Source organism: Clarias gariepinus, chromosome 4 (assembly GCF_024256425.1).
Source record: "Clarias gariepinus isolate MV-2021 ecotype Netherlands chromosome 4, CGAR_prim_01v2, whole genome shotgun sequence".
Taxonomy (NCBI): Eukaryota; Metazoa; Chordata; class Actinopteri; order Siluriformes; family Clariidae; genus Clarias; species Clarias gariepinus.
In genome coordinates this window covers 43,372,224-43,392,927 of record NC_071103.1, presented here as the reverse complement: position 1 = coordinate 43,392,927, position 20,704 = coordinate 43,372,224, and the positions used below count along the sequence as shown (strand labels likewise).

At 39.2% G+C, this 20,704-nt stretch overlaps 1 protein-coding gene across 1 annotated transcript; it reads left to right on the top strand.

Annotated features, from left to right (window-relative positions):
• Nucleotides 1-6,843: 6,843 nt before the first annotated feature.
• Nucleotides 6,844-19,857, top strand: fgf21 (fibroblast growth factor 21). The gene is made up of 4 exons (XM_053495528.1): nucleotides 6,844-6,991; nucleotides 7,952-8,029; nucleotides 18,234-18,337; nucleotides 19,558-19,857. Exons 1-4 carry the CDS (start codon nucleotides 6,844-6,846, stop codon nucleotides 19,855-19,857), a joined length of 630 nt encoding a protein of 209 aa, XP_053351503.1.
• The last annotated feature ends 847 nt before the right edge of the window (nucleotides 19,858-20,704 follow it).

Genomic DNA, 20,704 nt, shown 5'->3' with positions numbered 1-20,704 from the left:
AATCCAAATAATATTATTAAATCTAAAGTGTGACCTGCTTTATGAGTGGATCCTACTACACACTGATTTACCCCTTTAAACCCCTTCCACACGCAAGTTTAAAGAGCCGGGCCCCTGGGAGACCTCCGAGTTTTTTAACACAGGCCCCTGGGAGACCCGAGGTATTTTTCGCGAATATTTTCTAAGTCCTCGGGTCTCCCAGGGGTATGAAGTTCCAAGTTGCAGGGTATTGCTGTTTAGTCAGTGGGGGGAGGGCTTAAGTGTGGGTGCCCGGGCACGGATGGAGAGCCGGGTCACACCACCATATTGGTCCCCAGGGCCCAGCTTGCCAGTGACCCTAGGGTTTTTTTTCACCCAAACCATGGGAGGGCCCCCAGACTTCACCAGGGGACCCCAGGGGCCTGGGGCAACCGGGGGCTCGAACCCCAGGCCGCTCCCGGGCCACTTCCCCCCAGGGGCCACCCAGCAGCCCCAGACCCCCATAGCCGGCCTCTGCATGAGCCCCAGGCCCCAGAAACCCAATCCCAAGCCTCTAGGAGCATTTTTGGGACTTCGGGACCAAGTTGTCAGTACAGCAATGTTACAGGGCCCAGGTTCTCAATTTGGGTCTTTTCAGCCAAACCCAAGGGATCAGCCCCAGACCCGGCCAGCAAGCTCAGGGGGCCCGGGGCACCCAGGGAAAACCATCCCCAGGCCCCTAGCACCTTCCCCGGGCCAGTTCCCTCCAGGGGCCACCCAGGGGCCCAGGACCACCACAGCCTGGCTCAGGGTGAGCCCCAGGCCCCAGAAATCACATCGCCTTCCCCCTAGGATGCTGCCTTGGTCCGGGAGCCCCAGGGGTCCCAGGGGCCCTGCAGCCAACCCGGGGGTCCCCAGGGGTCCCATCCCCCAGGTCGGAACCCAGATCGGGGCTACTCCACATGGCAGGGCCCCTGGGGTCCCTGGGACACCTTGGGGGGGTGCCCGGGGGCCCCAGGGGCCCCTTGGGGGGGGTGCCCGGGGGCCCCAGGGGCCATGGGAACCCCTCTGGGGCCCCTCGGACCCCGGGCGCAGTGGGGGCTTAAAGGGTCAACGGACATGCTGGGCCCCGACAACATGGCCCCACCAACGAAGAAGAAACACTGGGAAGGGTCTCTCTGGCGCCACCCCGTGGACGAAAGAGTAAGGACACAGTACGGAGAAGTTGGATCGCTAATCTGGGGACCGCTAAGTTGGGTCCCATTGAAAATGAATGGATGGCAGGCCCACCATAGCCAAAGCGCCCATCGAGGGGGCCAGCTTCTCAGTAATCTAATTCACCCGGGGCCAACTTTTCGATGTAGTTCCCTAACCCTAACCCATAATCATTAGTCTTGTTCTGCTGGTGCGGTGTTTCTTATCCCCACCCCGTTAAAACGGCGTATTCAGAGAAAGCCTCGCCCGCGGTCCACTGCGCCCGTTCAATTGACTTTAGATCAAAAAGTTCACGCGGACATTTTACATTTACTAAAAGGTTTATTCACAACCACATTTTGGCTATTCACACACATGCATTGTGCTATGTTGTTTGTACACTTTCACTTTTCCCCTTCTAATCTCCCCTTTGATCAAAGTGCTCCCGATATGAGCCGACACGAACAGCTTCGTTTCATAAAGAGAGGCGACATATACTTGATTAAACACTGCATTTTTTTAAAGTGAAAGCGCACGCGATATGAGCAGCTTTAATTATTGATAATTAAATAATTATCAAATGGTGGACATAAACAGCAAAAAGATAAAAAATATTATTTTACTTTTTATTATTATTATCATGTTATTGAATGATCATTTGAAACTGAAGGTTTATTCACAACCACATTTCGGCCATTCACACACATGCATTGTGCTATGTTGTTTGTAGACATTTTACTTTTCCCCTTCTAATCTCCCCTTTGATCAAAATGCTCCGTGTAAATTCATGCCACGAGTCATTTTATCATACAAAGAATTATTACGTTGTGCTCAGACCACTAAGCATCTGTGGATTGCAAAATTGGCATTTTTACCGTTTTTCAATCACTGGAGTGGAAGAGATAGAAAATTTCCTTATCATAACACGCCTTGTATTGTTTTTAATCACTCAATACACAACCATCTGAAATAAAGCGGCTCACATCGGCATGCGTTTCGCACAGCGCCACAAAGACAGTGCTTATTTAACACGTATAAATGTGTGTTTGTTATATTTCACTAAAAGGCTTATTTACAACCACATTTCAGTCATTCACACACATTCATTGTGCTGTGTTGTTGTTACACACTTAAACTTTTCATCTCCCCTCTGATCAAAATGCTCCCGATATGAGCCGACAGAAACAGCTTCGAAAAATCTGTTTATTCATCTATCCTAAAGAGAGGCAACATATACTTGCTTATTAAACACTGCATTTTTTTAAGTGAAAGTGCGCGATGTGAGCAGCTTTAATTATTAATAATTAAATAATTATTCAATACTTGACATAAACAGCTAAAATCAAGATAAATGTTATTCTTTAGATTATTATTATCATGTTCTTTTTCTCTTTTGGGTTCAGCATTAAATGATTATTTAAAACTGAAGCGCCTCTTGTAGATTCATGCCACAAGTCATTTTATCATACAAAGATCATTACGTTGTGCTCGGACCACTGACTCCAAAATTGACATTTTTACCGTTAAAATAAAAATGTTTTTACAAGCCCTTGAGCTGTTGCTTGTGCTATTTTCATTAATAATTACAATAACAGTAGACAGAGAGAAACATAGAGTCTGTCTAAACAAAATTAATTGCAACTGTTTGCAAAATGCCCCCTTGCGCCACCTGGCGGTCATTTCACAAATTATTTTGAATTGCAACTGATTTATTTTGGCTGTTGCCGTTTGCCGCGACAGAGTGCATGGCAGTCATAGACATTCCGCCTGAGTAACGACTGTATATTAGATCCTGTACCGACACATTTTCTTAAACAGATAGTACCAGCAATAACAGAACCCCTGTTGAGAATAATTAATTTTTTACTCAGCATTGGTTATGTTCCAAAATCTTTTAAATTAGCTGTTATCAAACCAATAATTAAAAAACCTTACCTCGACCCCTGTCAGCTGTCCGATTACAGGCCAATATCAAACCTCCCCTTTATCTTTAAGATTCTGGAAAAGATAGAAGCGGAGCAGCTATGCTCATATCTACATAGAAATGGCATACATGAACTGTATCAGTCAGGATTTAGGCCTCATCACAGCACAGAGACACCACTCATTAAAGTAGTAAATGACCTCCTATTGGCCTCTGATCAGGGTTGTGTAACTATGCTTGTATTACTCGACCTCAGTGCAGCTTTTGACACCATTGATTACGCTATTCTTCTTCACAGATTAGAAAATGTAGTAGGAATTAAGTGTACAGCCCTCTCCTGGCTCAGATCCTATCTGACCCATCGTTATCAGTATGTAGACTTAAATGGTGATTATTCTGCATGTTCTCTAGTGGAGTTTGGCGTCCCGCAGGGTTCAGTTTTAGGTCCACTGCTTTTTTTCCTTTACATGCTTCCTCTGGGCAACATAATCCGTAAGCATGGTATTAGTTTTCATTGTTATGCTGACGACACACAGTTATATGTCCCAGCAAAACCTGATGAGAAAAAAACAGCTTACTAAAGTTGAGCAATGTGTGCAGGACATAAGAAATTGGATGCTATTTAACTTCCTTCTGCTTAATCCGGATAAGACAGAAGTTCTAGTCATAGGACCGCATACAGCTAGGAGTAAAATTTTAGATCACACCCTAATTTTTGTTCCATCAAGTGCAACAGTGAAAGACCTTGGTGACCTTGGTAATATTACCAGGATAGCATTCTTTCACCTCAGAAATATTGCCAAGATAAGAAATATATTGTCGCTAAACGATGCAGAAAAACTAGTTCATGCTTTTATCACCTCTAGGTTGGACTATTGTAATGCCTTACTGTCTGGTTTTTCAGCTAGGTGCATAAATAGGGGAAAGGGGTAGCTCAGTGGTTAAGCCATTGGACTACGGTTCGGAAGATCCCAGGTTCAAATCCCACAACCACCAAGTTGCCACTGTTGGGCCCTTGAGCAAGGCCCTTAACCCTCAACTGCTCAGATGTATAATGAGATAAAAATGTAAGTCGCTCTGGATAAGAGCGTCTGCCAAATGACTAAATGTAATGTAAATGTAAATAAGCTTCAGCTAGTCCAGAATGCAGCAGCGAGAGTCCTCACTAGAACCAGAAGATATGAGCATATCACCCCTATCTTATCTTCACTGCATTGCCTCCCTGTGAAATTTCGCATTGATTTTAAAATAATACTTTTGGCATATAAAGCATTAAATGGTTTTGCGCCGCAGTACCTGAGCGAACTGCTAGTGTCTTAAGAAACGCCACGCCTACTTCGATCAAAGGATGCCGGCTGCTTGTCAGTACCACGTATTAATACAGCTGGGGGCAGAGCTTTTTCTTACAAAGCCCCAAAATTATGAAATAGTCAATGAGGATGGGTTCCCTGTTGAGTCTGGTTCCTCTCAAGGTTTCTTTCTATTACCATCTCAGGGAGTTTTTCCTTGCCACTGTCACCCTCGGCTTGCTCACCAGGGACAAACTGACCATTTTGATTCATACAAATTCACATTTCATACAAACTTAAATAATTCTTTTGATTGTGTAAAGCTGCTTTGCGGCAATGACAATTGCTGAAAGCGCTATACAAATAAAATTGAATTGAATTGCTGCTTTCACAAATTTACTATGCGCACCTCCACCAGTCAATGGATCATTGCCTTCCCAACTGATGAATAGCAGCAGTTGAGACTCGCAAAATTGACATCCAGCACAGTACACACTGTTGCCCCTAAGGATGTGTACTTCTCTTCTCTCTGTATACAAATAATTGCATGATACGTGGCCATTCTGTCAAATGCTGGAAGTTTCCAGATTACACCACAGTTCCTGGTCTCATCCAGGATGGTGACAAAATTGCAGCTGTGAGGAAAAATCGTGGCCATCTGGTTCAGTCAAAACAACCTGGAGCTGGACATGTTTATTACAGTAGAGAGGACTGCTGAGATATGCTGACTATAGACTTCACAAAGAACTATAATGAACATCACAAAGTCACCTGTGATGTCCTTTAAGTTCATGGGCTCTGACATTTCTGAAATGGGAAACCTGCATTGTAAAAAAAAAAAAAACATCCAGGAAAAGATGTATTGCACTTTCTCTAGGGTGTTCCTCCTGCCATAGAGGCTGCTGATACAGTTTTACTCAGTGGTTGGTAAATATGTGCTGTATACTTTAATCATTGTGTGGTCTAAATTAGCTAAAAGACAAACAAAGCCTTGGTAAGTAATGACTGCTAGGAGAATCACTGTTGGAGCACATCCCATGATCAAGGTCTTGCACTCATCCGGGGTCAGAAAGCAGATGGAAAATTAATCACAGAGCACACATACCCTAGACAAACCGGTATGGGAATCCTTTTATCTGGAAGATGCCAGAGTATAGTACACCAAAAACAACTAGGCTAAAGAGCAATTTCTCCACAGGTCATCTCCATCAGGAACAGATAATACAGACACTACAGTGTAAGACAGGATTACTGCTCTTTTGTGATGCACACATATGCAGTAGTGTTCAATGGTAAGATTGGTTTGTATGATTTTATTACATTGTCCCTACTCTTTCCACTTCTACGTACTGGGAGGCTAATCTTTTAAGTATCTTAGTCTATTCTTTTATCCTGTATCTGTAACTCAAAGTAAATCTGTGGAAAATTAATCTGATGGCTCATATCCTTAATGAAAATAAACCAGGTGTCTGCCTCTTTACTTACTTTTTTCCGTATCCCTTTATTTTTATGTTAGCAGTAACAAAATTAAATCTCTCCCCCCTCTCTCTTTCACTGTGTATGTGTTTGTGTGTATAAAGTTCATAACAGAATTTTTCCTGAAATTAACTACAATTCTTAAAAATGATTACAGAGATAAGAGAGAGAATATGAGCATCATGTGGATTAAATATTAACAGAAACTGGGTTTCTTCCCCAGTGGAAAAGCACATCTGCATTTTAATAATGATAAACAGTTTACCATGCCAGGAGCCCAGTGTAAACATTGACAGATAAACACACAGTCATACACTCAACCAGGCTCTGTCACACTTTGTAATGAGTTTTTTACTTTTTTGAGAATACAATTAAAGCATCAGGCTTTTCATTCTCCCAATTCACCCAATTCTACTCCATGTTCTTACTCTCGTGAAACAACAAGATAATGAAAGGTGCTGTATAAAATAAACTAGAGATGAATCAGTCAGTCCACTGATTATATTATTCTTTACACATGGTAACATCAAACTTCAGAATATATATATATTTTTATCTGCACCTCTGATTCTCTATCTGTATATGTGTGCATGTGTTTAAGTATCTGTGTGTGTGCGCGTGTGTGTTTATGAATGAATCAGAGTTATTTACACTTTGCCTCACTTCCACTAGAGTTTTGTTGTAAATGATCAGAACAGGAAAACCAAACATGGTCAGTATTACTGTGCGTGTGTGCGTGTGTGCATACGTATGTGTAGGTCTACACATGAATTTCTTAAGAATATTGTGTTACTTTCCGTAAACTTTATGAATCACCAACATCTCTCATCCTGCCACATCTCCTATAAAAGCCCAACACACATTCACAGCTTCTAATGCACAGTGAAGTAATGGCTATTTATTTATTTATTTACTTATTTTCATTTATACACTAAGTTAATTTATTTATTCCTGCGTTTCAACTCATATTATTTTGCATAGTTTTTGTGTTTTGTTTGTGCCATGTTGCTGTTTGCAGGGTTTTTTCTCCTCCTTCATTATACTCTCTCTTTCCCTCACACTAACTCTCACTCTTTGTCTCCATCTATCCATGACTCCTCTCCACTATTACCCTACAACGATCAAGTTCGACAGAGACACCTGTATGCGGGTATGTACAGACATAGACAAATACAGTGCTTTTCTTTCAATTTCACCGTTTTTCACATTATTAAATTGCATTCAATTGTGTAATTATCTGATCAGACGGAAAATAATATTGATGATCAGACAAATATGTGTGTGTAATGAGGTATATAATTGAAAAAAAGTCAGTGTATATATACAGTACAGTTTATATAATACAATATGCGAAATGTCAGATTTGTATTGTGTGTGGGTGTGTGTGTGTAAAAGGCATGAAGGTCATGTGACAGAGTAAATGTTGTTACAATCTGATAATTTACCACATTTATTTATTTATTTTTAAATTTATTTTTACACGTTATTTATTTATGATTCCTCACTAAAACACTGACAAGCAGCCTGCATCCTTTGATCGAAGTAGATCAAAGGATGCAGGCTGATCGTAAGACACTAGCAGTTCACTCAGATACTGCGGCGTGAGACCATTTAATGCTTTATACAAAATTCAAGATTCAAAGAACTTTATTAATCCTAGAGGTAAATTGCTTATTTCTTTACAGTTGCTTACAGTCGTTTTTTCAGGAGGAAAGGAAAAGACTAATAAATACGTCAAAAGTACTCTTCCTTACATTCTTTCAACCAAGAAACTAATTCATTTTTTTGGAGTAAAAACTAATTGGATGAAACTAATTAAAAGCAAACTGAAAGGCAGCAGAAGAGGAAAATGAAAGATATAGTACAATAAAAAAACTGGAAAACTGTTAATGAAAACAGTAGAAGGAAAAAAAGTGACCCAAGCATGACCTCTTTAATATAAATATGAATGTTGCTATTGCATTCAGGAAGTGTAACAAAATGTCATCTTCAATCATGAATGGATTCAATAAATTAAGTTAACACAACCTTTTAAGTGTGTCTGAAATGCATGAGTGTTGCTGTAGGAAGTTCCCTAAAATGTCTTCATGTTTGTTTGTTTCTTGAGCAGACAGTAAACACCACAGCCTGTTTGTTGAGATTTTATCTGATGGCACAGTGTCAGGAACTCAGAGCCGGACACCTTACAGTGAGTTTTGTTTCCATATTTCTATGTTCACGAGTGTATGTGGATCAAACTAAAAAAAAAGTAATGTGAACAATTTACTAAACAATCAGATCAGAGGACTTGATAATATACACAAGTAAAATATGATATATATTATATACAGTATATGTATGTAAATGCCATTGCAAAATGTTCATACCCTTTTGAGGTTTCTCCAGTTTATGTTTCACACTTACCCTAAATTTACTCACATTTCTTTTTTTCTTCATCATTCCACAGTGAATGTGAGAAGTAAAACACATGTTTATAGTTTTTCATTAATAAAAAAAAAAGACTGAGATAACCCATTTACATTAGTATTTAGACACATCACTTTACATACCTTCCTGGAGCATTAAGAGCACCCAAGACCATGATAGCCTCCATCATTCTCAAATGGAAAAGATTTGGGATGTTCAACAGTCTTTCCAGATCTGGCCACCCAACCAAATCAGTAATCAGGGATAAAGGGTCTTGGCCAGAGGGAGAGCCTTACAGAAGGACAGACAGACATTACTGCAGCACACCACAAATCAAGCCTTTGTGGTACATCAGACAGACAGAAAAGATTCCTCACTTAATGTCACAGACAACTGGGTGTTTGCCAAAAAGCACCTAAATGACTCTCAGACCATGAGAAACAAAATCCTCTTGTCTGATGACACAAACATTAAGTTGTTTGGAATCAGGCGCTGAACATCACTTTATTAAACTCATCCATACAGTCAGACACAGGGATGTGTCAGTATCAAGGGCCAAATTGATGCAGATAAAATAATGAGCTATCCTGAGTGAAAACCATCTCCTGGCAGAACGCCAAGAAAACACAGAGGTGTTTCACAACTGGAGGGGCCCAGTCTAAGTCTAAAGTTGAACCCAAATGAGGATCTCTGAAGAGACCTGAAAATGGCTGTGTACCGACCCTAATTGTCTAACCTGGTTGGGCTTGAACAATTCTGCCAAAAAAAAAAGAAAAGTGTGCCAAGCTTGTACATTTACATTTAGGCATTTGGCAGACGCTCTTATCCAGAGCGACTTACAAAAAGTTTTTTAAAGTTTACATTATTGGATACATACTTACACTGGGCTAACTAGGTTAATAACCAAGTGCCATCAGTCCAACACAACTGCACAACTGGGAAAAGTTTTTCAGGGGGGGTGGTGGTTAGTGTTAGGGTTAGGGTTAGGGATGAGGGGTTGTGTTAGTCCAAGTACTGGAGAAACAGATGCGTCTTGAGTCGTCGTTTAAAGATAGTCAAAGTCTCTGCTGTAAGGACATCTAGAGGAAGTTTATTCCACCACCTAGGTGCCAGAACAGAAAAGAGCCTGGATGAATGCCGCCCTCGATCCCTGAGAGATGGTGGAATCAGAATCAGAATCAGAATTACTTTATTGATCCCCGTGGGGAAATTCTCTTTCATTACAGAACAAACTCCTGATGAAAATAAAGATTTAGGAAGACATATAAAGATGGTAGAGAAGATTTAAATAAAAATAAAACAATAAAGTAATTTAAATAAAAATAATACAAATAAAATAATATAAACATAAAAATAAAATAAAAATAACAAAAATAGTCAAATAACCAATAAAAGTAAAAACCTATAGCAGCAATTATATGGACATTAAATTATATTGACATTGTTATTATCAACAGACGTATACACAGTATACATTGTTATTAAGGTGAATTGTGCATATGTGTGTGGTTTATGGTTTGTGGGATGAGGCGAGCAGTGCTGGAGGATCGGAGGGAACGTGGTGCAGTGCGTGGTGTGATTAGAGCAGAGAGGTAAGTGGATGCTGGGCCATTTCTAGCTTTGTAGGCAAGCATCAGCGTTTTGAATTAGATGCGGGCAGCTACAGGAAGCCAGTAGGTGTGGTGTGGTGTGGTAGAACTTGGGAAGGTTAAAAACAAGACGTGCTGCTGCATTCTGAATTTGTTGCAGAGGATGAATCGTGGACTGAGGCAGGCCTGCCAGGAGTGAGTTGCAGTAGTCCAGTCTTGAAATAACAAGGGACCGGACAAGCACCTGAGTAGCCTGTGAAGAAAGAAATGGGCAAATTCTTCTGATATTGTAAAAGAAATCTACAAGAGCGAGTAAGGTTAGCGATTGCGCTTTCACCCAAATCAAATAGTTTAGCTTCAAGATCAACTTGCACTTGCACAATGCGCCATTCATTCCCGCGTTGATAATCAGTGATAGATTTTTTTTCATATTCAACTGAGAAAACCTACTACAGAGTTTCTAAGGGGACAAAGGAAGAGAAAAAAACAGCAGAAGAGAAAAAAAAAGTCATGTTTTGCATTACACCGCGTTCAAAATTATTATGCAAATTGGATGTAAGTGTCAGAAACATTAAATGTTTGGTTTTTAAATTAAACTCATGGATGGTGTTGCGTCTCAGAGCTCTTTGGATCACTAAAATGAATCTCAGACACCTGTGATAATTACTTTGGCAGATGAGCTCAATTAAAGAAAAAGTACTAAAAAAGGTTGTTTCACATTATTAAGCAGGCCACAGGTTTCAAGCAATATGGGAAAGAAAAGGATCTTTTCGCTGCATGAAAACTTAAGCTTGATCATCATACTGTGAAGACATTTGTGGCTGATTCAGAGCACAGACGGGTTAGTGCAGATAAAGGCAGAATGAGGAAGGTTTCTGCCAGACAAATTCATTGGATTAAAAGAGCAGCTGCAAAAAAGACAATTACAAAGCAGCAAACAGGTATTTGAAGCTGCTGGTGCCTCTGGAGTCCCGTGAACCTCAAGGTGTAGGATCCCTCAGAGACTTGCAGTTGTGCATAAACCTACTATTCGGCCACCCTTAACCAATGCTCACAAGCAGAAACGGTTGCAGTGGGCCTAGACCTACATGAAGACTAGTCTTGTTTACTGATGAGTGTCGTGCAACCCTGGACTGTCCAGATGGATGGAGTAGTGGATGGCCACCATGTCCCAACAAGGCTGCGACATCAACAAGGAGGTGGTGGAGTCTTGTTTTGGGTCGGAATCATGGGAAGAGAGCTGGTAGGCCCCTTTAGGGTCCCTGAAGGTGTGAAATTGACCTCGGCAAAGTATATAGAGTTTTTGACTTTCTTCCATGGTACAAAAAGAAGAACCTGGCCTTTGTAGCAAAATCTTTATGCATGACAATGCACCATTTTATGCTGCAAAGAACACCTCTGTGTCATTGGCTGCGATGGGCATAAAAGATGAGAAACTCATGGTGTGGCTACCATCCTTCCCTGACCTCAACCCCATTGAGAACCTTTGGAACATGCTCAAGCAAAAGATCTAGGATAGGATTCAGTTCACATCAAAACAGCAGCTCTGGGAGGCTATTCTGACATCCTGCAAAAAAATTTAGGCAGAAACTGTCCAAAAACTCCCAAGTTCAATGAATGCAAGAATTGTGAAGGTGATATCAAAGAAGGGGTCCTATGTTAAAATGTAACATGCCCTGTTAGGATGTTTTTATTTAAATAGCTTTTGGTTTCAGTAAATATGACCTCATAATTCTGCAAATTCAACAAAAGCCTATTTTCAGTTCCTTACAACCTATACAATGTTTTAACTCTGTTGTGCATAATAATTTGGAACAGTGCGTTTTTAGTTTTTTTTTTTTTATAAATATTATCATTAGGAGGTTTGTTCAATAAAATTTGAATTAAACCCTAATGGTTTTTGACTTGATAATTATACTGTCATTTGCATTTACTAATTATGAAAATCAGAGAAAGATATCATTTGCGTAATAATTTGGGACACGGTGTATAACCCAAAGTTTTTGTCATGACTTTTTTCCGCCATTTTTTTCTCCTCCTTTGCCCATCTAGGGGCTTCGTACTATAACAAAAAAGAAAGCTCTACTTAATTTTATATACAGTGGTGTGAAAAACTATTTGCCCCCTTCCTGATTTCTTATTCTTTTGCATGTTTGTCACACTTAAATGTTTCTGTTCATCAAAAACCGTTAACTATTAGTCAAAGATAACATAATTGAACACAAAATGCAGTTTTTAAATGATGGTTTTTATTATTTAGGGAGAAAAAAAAACTCCAAATCTACATGGCCCTGTGTGAAAAAGTGATTGTCCCTCTTGTTAAAAAATAACTTAACTGTGGTTTATCACACCTGAGTTCAATTTCTGTAGTCACCCCCAGGCCTGATTACTGCCACACCTGTTTCAATCAAGAAATCACTTAAATAGGAGCCTCACTTGCCTCAATTAAGGTCAGTGTTCACGACTCCACCATAAGAAAGAAGTCTGGGCAAAAACGGCCTGCATGGCAGATTTCCAAGGCGCAAACCACTTTTAAGCAAAAAGAACATTAAGGCTCGTCTCAATTTTGCTAAAAAAACATCTCAATGATTGCCAAGACTTTTGGGAAAATACCTTGTGGACCGACAAGACAAAAATTAAACTTTTTGGAAGGTGCGTGTCCCGTTACATCTGGCGTAAAAGTAACACAGCATTTAAAAAAAAAAGATCATACCAACAGTAAAATATGGTGGTGGTAGTGTGATGGTCTGGGGTTGTTTAGCTGCTTCAGAACCTGGAAGGCTTGCTGTGATAGATGGAACCATGAATTCTACTGTCTACCAAAAAAGGAGAATGTCCGGCCGAAGCGAAAGCTGAAGCGATCTTGGGTGCTGCAGCAGGACAATGACCCCAAACACACCAGCAAATCCACCTCTAAATGGCTGAAGAAAAACTAAATGAAGCCTTTGGAGTGGCCTAGTAAAAGTCCTGACCTGAATCCTATTGAGATGTTGTGGCATGACCTTAAAAAGGTGGTTCATGCTAGAAAACCCTCAAATAAACCTGAATTACAACAATTTTGCAAAGATGAGTGGGCCAAAATTCCTCCAGAGTGCTGCTTCAGAACCTGGAAGGCTTGCTGTGATAGATGGAACCATGAATTCTACTGTCTACCAAAAAAGGAGAATGTCCGGCCGAAGCGAAAGCTGAAGCGATCTTGGGTGCTGCAGCAGGACAATGACCCCAAACACACCAGCAAATCCACCTCTAAATGGCTGAAGAAAAACTAAATGAAGCCTTTGGAGTGGCCTAGTAAAAGTCCTGACCTGAATCCTATTGAGATGTTGTGGCATGACCTTAAAAAGGTGGTTCATGCTAGAAAACCCTCAAATAAACCTGAATTACAACAATTTTGCAAAGATGAGTGGGCCAAAATTCCTCCAGAGTGCTGTAAAAGACTCGTTGCAAATTATCGCAAACGCTTGATTGCAGTTATTGCTGCTAAGGGTGGCCTAACCAGTTATTAGGTTTAGGGGGCAATTACTTTTTCACACAGGGCCATGTAGGTTTGGATTTTTTTTCTCCCCAAATAATAAAAACCATCATTTAAAAACTGCATTTTGTGTTTACTTGTGTTATCTTTGACTAATAGTTAAATGTGTTTGATGATCAGAAATATTTTGTGTGACAAACATGCAAAAGAATAAGAAATCAGGAAGGGGGCAAATAGTTTTTCACACCACTGTAGTTTTGAGAAAATTCATTAATTCGTTCATTCTATTTGAAGCTTCTGAATGTCAGTGTGATAAGTCTTACTTTAGGTTAAACGTTTTTGAGAATTAGAACATTCAGCTAAGATAAATGTTATGTCGTTGATTAATAAAATCTGGATTAAGGATATATATATTTTTTTATGTTTCACTGTTTATGACATAGTGACACTAAACAGCTGAACAACTTCACTTTTCCACTTTTCACGTTTACCTCTGAAAAAAAAGCTGTATTTTGTTTGTTTATATTTAGAATTTTTATAACAGTACAAGAAGGTCTAATAATTTGGCGAATAAAACCACCATTGTTGGCACAATAAATAAAATCAGACGAGAAATGCCCACTTGTACACAGGCACAGTCTGAACGATATTTGACCAGGTTGTTGAAGGCTGGAAAGGCTATGCTCATGATTTACCAGGCAAAACGAAAGAAAAATGTATGTGTTCTGAGCACAATGCATCAGGCAGTTTTAACTGATAATGGCGAAAAGAAACTGCCTGAAACAATTTCCTATTACAACAGCACTAAAGTTGGTGTTGATGTTATGGATCAAATAGCATGGCTGTATTTAGTAAAGGGAGGCACCCGGCGCTGGCCTGTGGCTGTGTTTTACAACCTCCTAGACCTGGCGGCAATTAATGCACATATTCTATATAAACAGTGCATAAATGTGACCATGAGCAGGAGAAGATTTATTCTGGAGTTGATAAAGGAGCTATGTGCGCACCAGAAAACGGCAAAGGCAGCAGAGGAAAAGAAGTTTTACTTGAAACTCCTTCTCCACCTGCGAAAAGGAGGCAGTGTCAAATTGGCAGATGTGCAGGGAACAAAACCTCTTATATCTGCCAGACCTGTAAGCGGCTTGTCTGTGGCAAATGCACAAAGAACACAACAAAGCTATGCTATGCAGGGAACAAAACTTATGGCATCTGCTCAACATATAAACTAAATAAAATGTAAGCCTTTGAATGGTAATAAAAATATTTGCACAACATCCGCATACATTTGAAGCGAACTTCTGAAGTGGTCAGTGATTCATGGCACATTCGTTCGGAGGGGGTTGTGATCACACCTACAGTTCTTTTGTTCTAGGCTGTCAGTCAAATATCTCTCCTCTTGAAATGGAAGCACAAAATGGAGGGGCAACATGCAAGGGATTTCAGCATCTCAACGCAGCTGTCAGGAATGTCACTTAGCAAAATAACTTTATACCGGCTTTTACTGGTTTAAAAACGTAAGCATGCAGGATGATTAAGCTCACAGATCTAGGAAAAGTCATAAAAGGAGGGTCCTGGAATTTGATTGAGTGTGAAGTTTTGTTTTTTTTCCCCCACCCATTGTGGTCAAAATGACCGGTGCTTGGAGCTTCTAGCACTTTGACTCTTTGCAAACATTTCTGTAATATCTGCCTAAGGTGACATCCTACCCTGAGACTCTACTATATCAGTATTGTAAAGTAAGTGTCCGTTACCTTGGGTAGGCCGTTCCATTAAGATGCTTGACATAGTATTGTGGCCGTTTACCAGGAACAGTGAGAAAGTGGTCAGCGACTTTCCGTCCTCTGACTTTATTTCCGGCCAGTTGAGTGCCTTATGCATCAGCGTTGTAGCGATTATTTGTCTATTTCCAAACTTATCATGTAACAGTCTCATGGCTTCTGCATAACCGCGATGTTCTGGCATGAGCTGGCAGCTTTTCACAAGGTCCCTAGGCTGTCCTTTAGTATACTGCTCAAGATAGTACAGCCTATCCGCATTGCTATCAGTGCTGCTATAACTGCGGTAAAGCAGGACACGTGGCCCGAGACTGTACCAAGTACAAGTACTAGACCAAGTACTAAGTGATGGGTCTGTATACTTATGGAACTGGGCTAGCAATTTTTTTTTAAATGTGTTTTACTGTCATTGTGGACTATTTTGTGGAATGATGAGAAATGAAGGGATTAGAATAAATTTTAGTGTGAAACATAACAAAATGTGGAAAACTTAAAAGGGACTTAAAGCTTTCCTTTAGCACTGTGCATATACAATCACCTAAAGGATTGTTAGGAACACCATACTTATCCGGTGTTTGACCCCCTTTCGCCTTCAGAACTGCCTTAATTCTACGTGGCATTGATTCAACAACAAAAATGTTGGCCCATATTGATAGGATAGCATCTTGCAGTTGATGGAGATTTGTGGGATGCACATCCAGGGCACGAAGCTCCCGTTCCACCACATCCCAAAGATGCTCTATTGGGTTAAGATATGGTGACTGTGGGGGCCATTTTAGTACAGTGAACTCATTATCATGTTCAAGAAACCAATTTAAAATGATTTGATCTTTGTGACATGGTGCATTATCCTGCTGGAAGTAGCCATCAGAGGATGGGTACATGGTGGTCATTAAGGGATGGACATGGTCAGAAACAATGCTCAGGTAGCCCGTGGCATTTAAACGATGCCCAATTGGCACTAAGGGGCCCAAAGTGTGCCAAGAAAACATCCCCCACACCATTACACCACCACCACCAGCATGCACAGTGGTAACAAGGCATGGTGGATCCATGTTCTCATTCTGTTTACGCCAAATTCTAACTCTACCATTTGAATGTGTTAACAGAAATCGAGACTCATCAGACCAGGCAACATTTTTCCAGTCTTCAACTGTCCAATTTTGGTGAGCTCGTGCAAATTGTAGCCTCTTTTTACTCTTTGTAGTGGAGATAAGTAGTACCCGGTGGGGTCTTCTGCTGTTGTAGCCCATCCGCCTCAAGGTTCATTTCAATTCAATAAAAAATTTTTTAAAAAAATTATATAGCGCTTTTAACAATGGTCATTGTCTCAAAGCAGCTCAATATATATAACAGAAGTTCTTTAAGTTAACATGAAGTCCAGTTCAGCACAGGGATGAGTCAGTAGGTGCAAAGGGCAGATCGGGTCTGGATCACTGGGAGCACAGGAGCAGCATGGGTAGTTCCAACCATCATGAAGCAGTATCCAGCTGGTGCTGGTCCTTCTCTGAATGCCTCAGGAACCTTGCAGGGTCGGCCTTTGTCTACTGAAGCTGGCACAATCTCCAGATGCCTCAGGATAGGTAGAAAAATAGAGACCAGAAGGAGAGAATTAGAGTAGTTGCCATTCAGGAAAGATGTACTGGAATATAAAGTTATGGGATAAGTAACGCGTATGCCAGATTAAAGAGATGTGTCTTGATTCTCCTTTTAAACTGGGAAACTGTGTCTGAGCCCCGAACACTGTCTGGAAGGCAATTCCAAAGCTTTAGTGCTAAGTATAAAAAAGCCCTGTCCCCTTTTGTAGATTTTGAAATTCTGGGAATTACCTGAAGTCCAGAGTTTTGTGATCTTAAGGAACGTGGTGGATTGTAGCATATCAGAAGACTGGTTAGGTATGTGGGAGCTAAATCATTTAAAGCCTTGTATGTAAGTAATACTATTTTGTAATTAATTCTAAACTGAACAGGTAGCCAATGCAGGGATGATAATATTGGGGTTATATGATCATATTATGTGGATCTAGTGAGAAGGTTGTGCATGTTATAGCTTCACAAATACTTTGCTGCATAGCTCAAATTCATATCAAATTCAAATTTTATTTGTCACATACAGTACGATATGCAGTGAAATGCTTATACGACTGCCAGTGACCTTAAAAGAAAAAATAGTAAAAGCTTATACATAAGAAATAATAGGAATGAAAGAAATACTTTAAAAAAATTTATTAACTAGTAAAATATGCTGTAATAAGAGAAATACGTTAGAAAATTAAGATTAACTAGTGCAATGTACTGTACAAAGTAAAATATACTTTACAAATAAGAACAAGATATCTATAAAAAAGCAAAATATCAATATATCAAATATAAAAATATAGAAAAGAAAATAGAAATAGGTCGTAACGAGTGTTTATTTCAGTCAAAGTTGCTCTTCTATCAGCTTGAATCAGTTGGCCCATTCTCCTCTGACCTCTAGCATTAACAAGGCATTTTCGCCCACAGGACTGCAGCATACTGGATGTTTTTCCCTTTTCACACCATTTTTTGTAAACCCTAGAAATTGTTGTGCGGGAAAATCCCAGTAACTGAGCAGATTGTGAAATACTCAGACCGGCCCGTCTGGCACCAACAACCATGCCACGCTCAAAATTGCTTAAATCACTTTTCTGTCCCATTCTGACATTCAGTTTGGAGTTCAGGAGATTGTCTTGACCAGGACCACACCCCTAAATGCATTGAAGCAACTGCCATGTGATTGGTTGATTAGATAATTGCATTAATGAGAAATTGAACAGGTGTTCCTAATAATCCTTCAGGTGAGTGTACATGTATGTGTTAAGTATTGAGAGAACAGGAATCAGAAACTTGACAATGAACAAAGCAATAAAACAGTATAAGACAGTATGCCCAGAATCAAAGATGATAAAAACTAAAACGACAATATTCTTTAATTGTCCAGGAAACATTATGTTGTACTGTATCATTATCTCATTATTGTTGATGTATGATTATTACTTATACTATATAGAAAGAGTTTAACAGCAAAATATTTCGCAGTTTTATCACATTTTGCAATTTAAATGTTAATTTCATCTGTCTATCTACCCATCTGTTCGTGTGTGTGTGTGTGTGTGTGTGTGTGTGTTAGCGGTGTTGGAGCTAAAAGCTATTAAACCAGGTCATACGGTGATTCGAGGTGTGATGTCATCACTGTACTTGTGCGTAAATGCAAATGGTCACTTATTTTCTCTGGTAAGTCACATAACTAATTTTTACTAATTTATGCTAAAACCATTAATTTTGAGAATTACCTTTGGTCTCTTGGTTTTTGTCTGGTCAATCTCCCTCTTTAGCCACTCACTGAATTTACAAATGGACATGGTTCTGCCATATTTTATACATCATGTAAATTTCCCTGTTTTATGTGGTATCCTTCATGCAGTGTGTTTAGATACATTATCTGCCAAACTCTCTATTTAAGTGTATTTATACTAAGGTCACATGATACCTAATTTACACCCATCAACTGGGTTTAACTAATTATAGGACTTCTAATGGAAAACTAATTAGAATTAATTTGTATTCTACATAATTGTGGGTGAATAATTATGAAATCCCAAATATTATATATATAAACAATTATTTCTTATCAACATGGTGTTTTTAACCACAGAACTATCACTCAGTGCAATTTATTTTATTTCCCATGATTCTGTGTAAACTCTACAAACTGTTGTGGGCAAAATTATCAGAAACACAGATTAAACCATACACAGACCAGGCCATTTAATAACAATATTAATACCGGATCAGAAAGCCAACCTTTTCCTAATTCTTATGGGGTTTTTTTTAACATAAATTGAAGTTCTTGATCTGTATTTTTGTGTGATTCTTTGTAGTGTGTTAATGGCACATAAATTAGATAACTGTATTATTGTGTGCATGCTATCCTAGAAAAGTAGTCAGTGAGCTTATTTAATAACTTGGCCTCTAGAACTGAAGTACATGTAGAAGATCCCTGATCTTACTGAGAGTACCATCTTTAAACATAACTGAAATAAATGTCAGCATGACCTATTGTAGTTAAATTAGGCTGTCACACATTTCACTACCACTCAAGAGAAGTGTGCTCTAGTTCTAAGCCAGGATAAAGTGTAACTCATACACACTGCAATTTTATACAAACATTATATTTTGAGATTAATTCTTAGGTAAATTGTAAATGTACCCCGAGTTGTGCCCTTTGGGGATAGGCTCCAGGCCCCTCCACGATACTGTATACAGGATCAAGCAGGATATTGAGTAAATTGTAAATTGCAAGTCTGTAGTTATGTCTGAGGTCTGAATACTGATGTGTGTAATTTTGCATTGAGTCCTAACTCTACTCTAAATATGGGACTGCTTACTGTTTATTTTTTGCTCTCCATGCTGTTAATTTGTGTGTGTGTGTGTGTGTGTGTGTCTTTTCACAGAGTGTGTTTCTGGACACTGACTGCTCCTTTAGTGAAATGTTACAGCCTAATGGTTACACTTACTTCCTGTCTGCTCACAACAGACTTCCTGTGTCCATCAGTTTAAGAGGCCTGCCTGGAAAACACACACACACCTTTTCTCAGTTTCTACTACTTACAAGTGAACTGTTTATGGAGAAACATGAATATGCAGAACTATCAAGTTTTCAAACAATTGAGAATCTTGATTCAGATGATCCACTGAGACTGAGAAACACACACCAGAATGTTAGAAGCCCATTGTTCCACAATGACCAATAACAATGCAGATCATAGCCTGCACATTTTAATTGATTAATGCAATTAAGTTTAATGTTTTTTTATATCAAAGTGTAACCAATATTTATTTAATTTAAATGACCTATGGCTATATGGTTATTTAAATCACGATTTACTAAAATGGGTGATTTGGATTGATAATGACCTTAATAATTAAATAGGGTAATATTTTTTTATGTACAGACATCTTTGTAAAAGTTATTAATTCAATATGTACTTTATTTCCTTGCATTTCATCTACTTTTAATGGCAATTTATAGCACCTTCAATTATATGTTTATTTAAAATATTGTTTATTTTTACTTCTTTTATATACATGTTTACTGTGGAATCCACACAAGTTTAAATAAATAAGATATTAAAATCAACAAACAAACAAAAACTGTCTTTCCACTAGGTACAATGGAATTTTTATATAAAAGCTCTGAAAAAAAGAGAATAAAAAAGAAAATAGAAATTCAATTCAATTTTATTTGCATAGCGCTTTTAGCAATTTTCATTGCCGCAAAGCAGCTTTACACAGTCAAAAGAATTATTTAAGTTTGTATGAAATGTGAATTTGTATGAATCAAAATGGTCAGTTTGTCCCTGGTGAGCAAGCCGAGGGCGACAGTGGCAAGGAAAAACTCCCTGAGATAGTAATAGGAAGAAACCTTGAGAGGAACCAGACTCAACAGGGAACCCATCCTCATCTGGGTGAAACAGAAAGCAGTAAATGATCTGCATTTATACAGTGTGTAGGGTGAAAGGCAGTTCAGCTATAATAGCTGATGTTAATTGATGTTAATATGGAGTCCAGGTAGTTATTGATGACCCAGGTAGACTTGTA

Excerpts from the sequence above, each read along its gene's own strand:
- fgf21 (XM_053495528.1), top strand. The coding sequence starts at position 6,844 with ATGTTGCTGTTTGCAGGGTTTTTTCTCCTCCTTCATTATACTCTCTCT. Across the intron at positions 8,030-18,233 it reads TCAGAGCCGGACACCTTACA|CGGTGTTGGAGCTAAAAGCT; the intron begins GTGAGTTTTGTT and ends TGTGTGTGTTAG. Across the intron at positions 18,338-19,557 it reads ATGGTCACTTATTTTCTCTG|AGTGTGTTTCTGGACACTGA; the intron begins GTAAGTCACATA and ends GTCTTTTCACAG.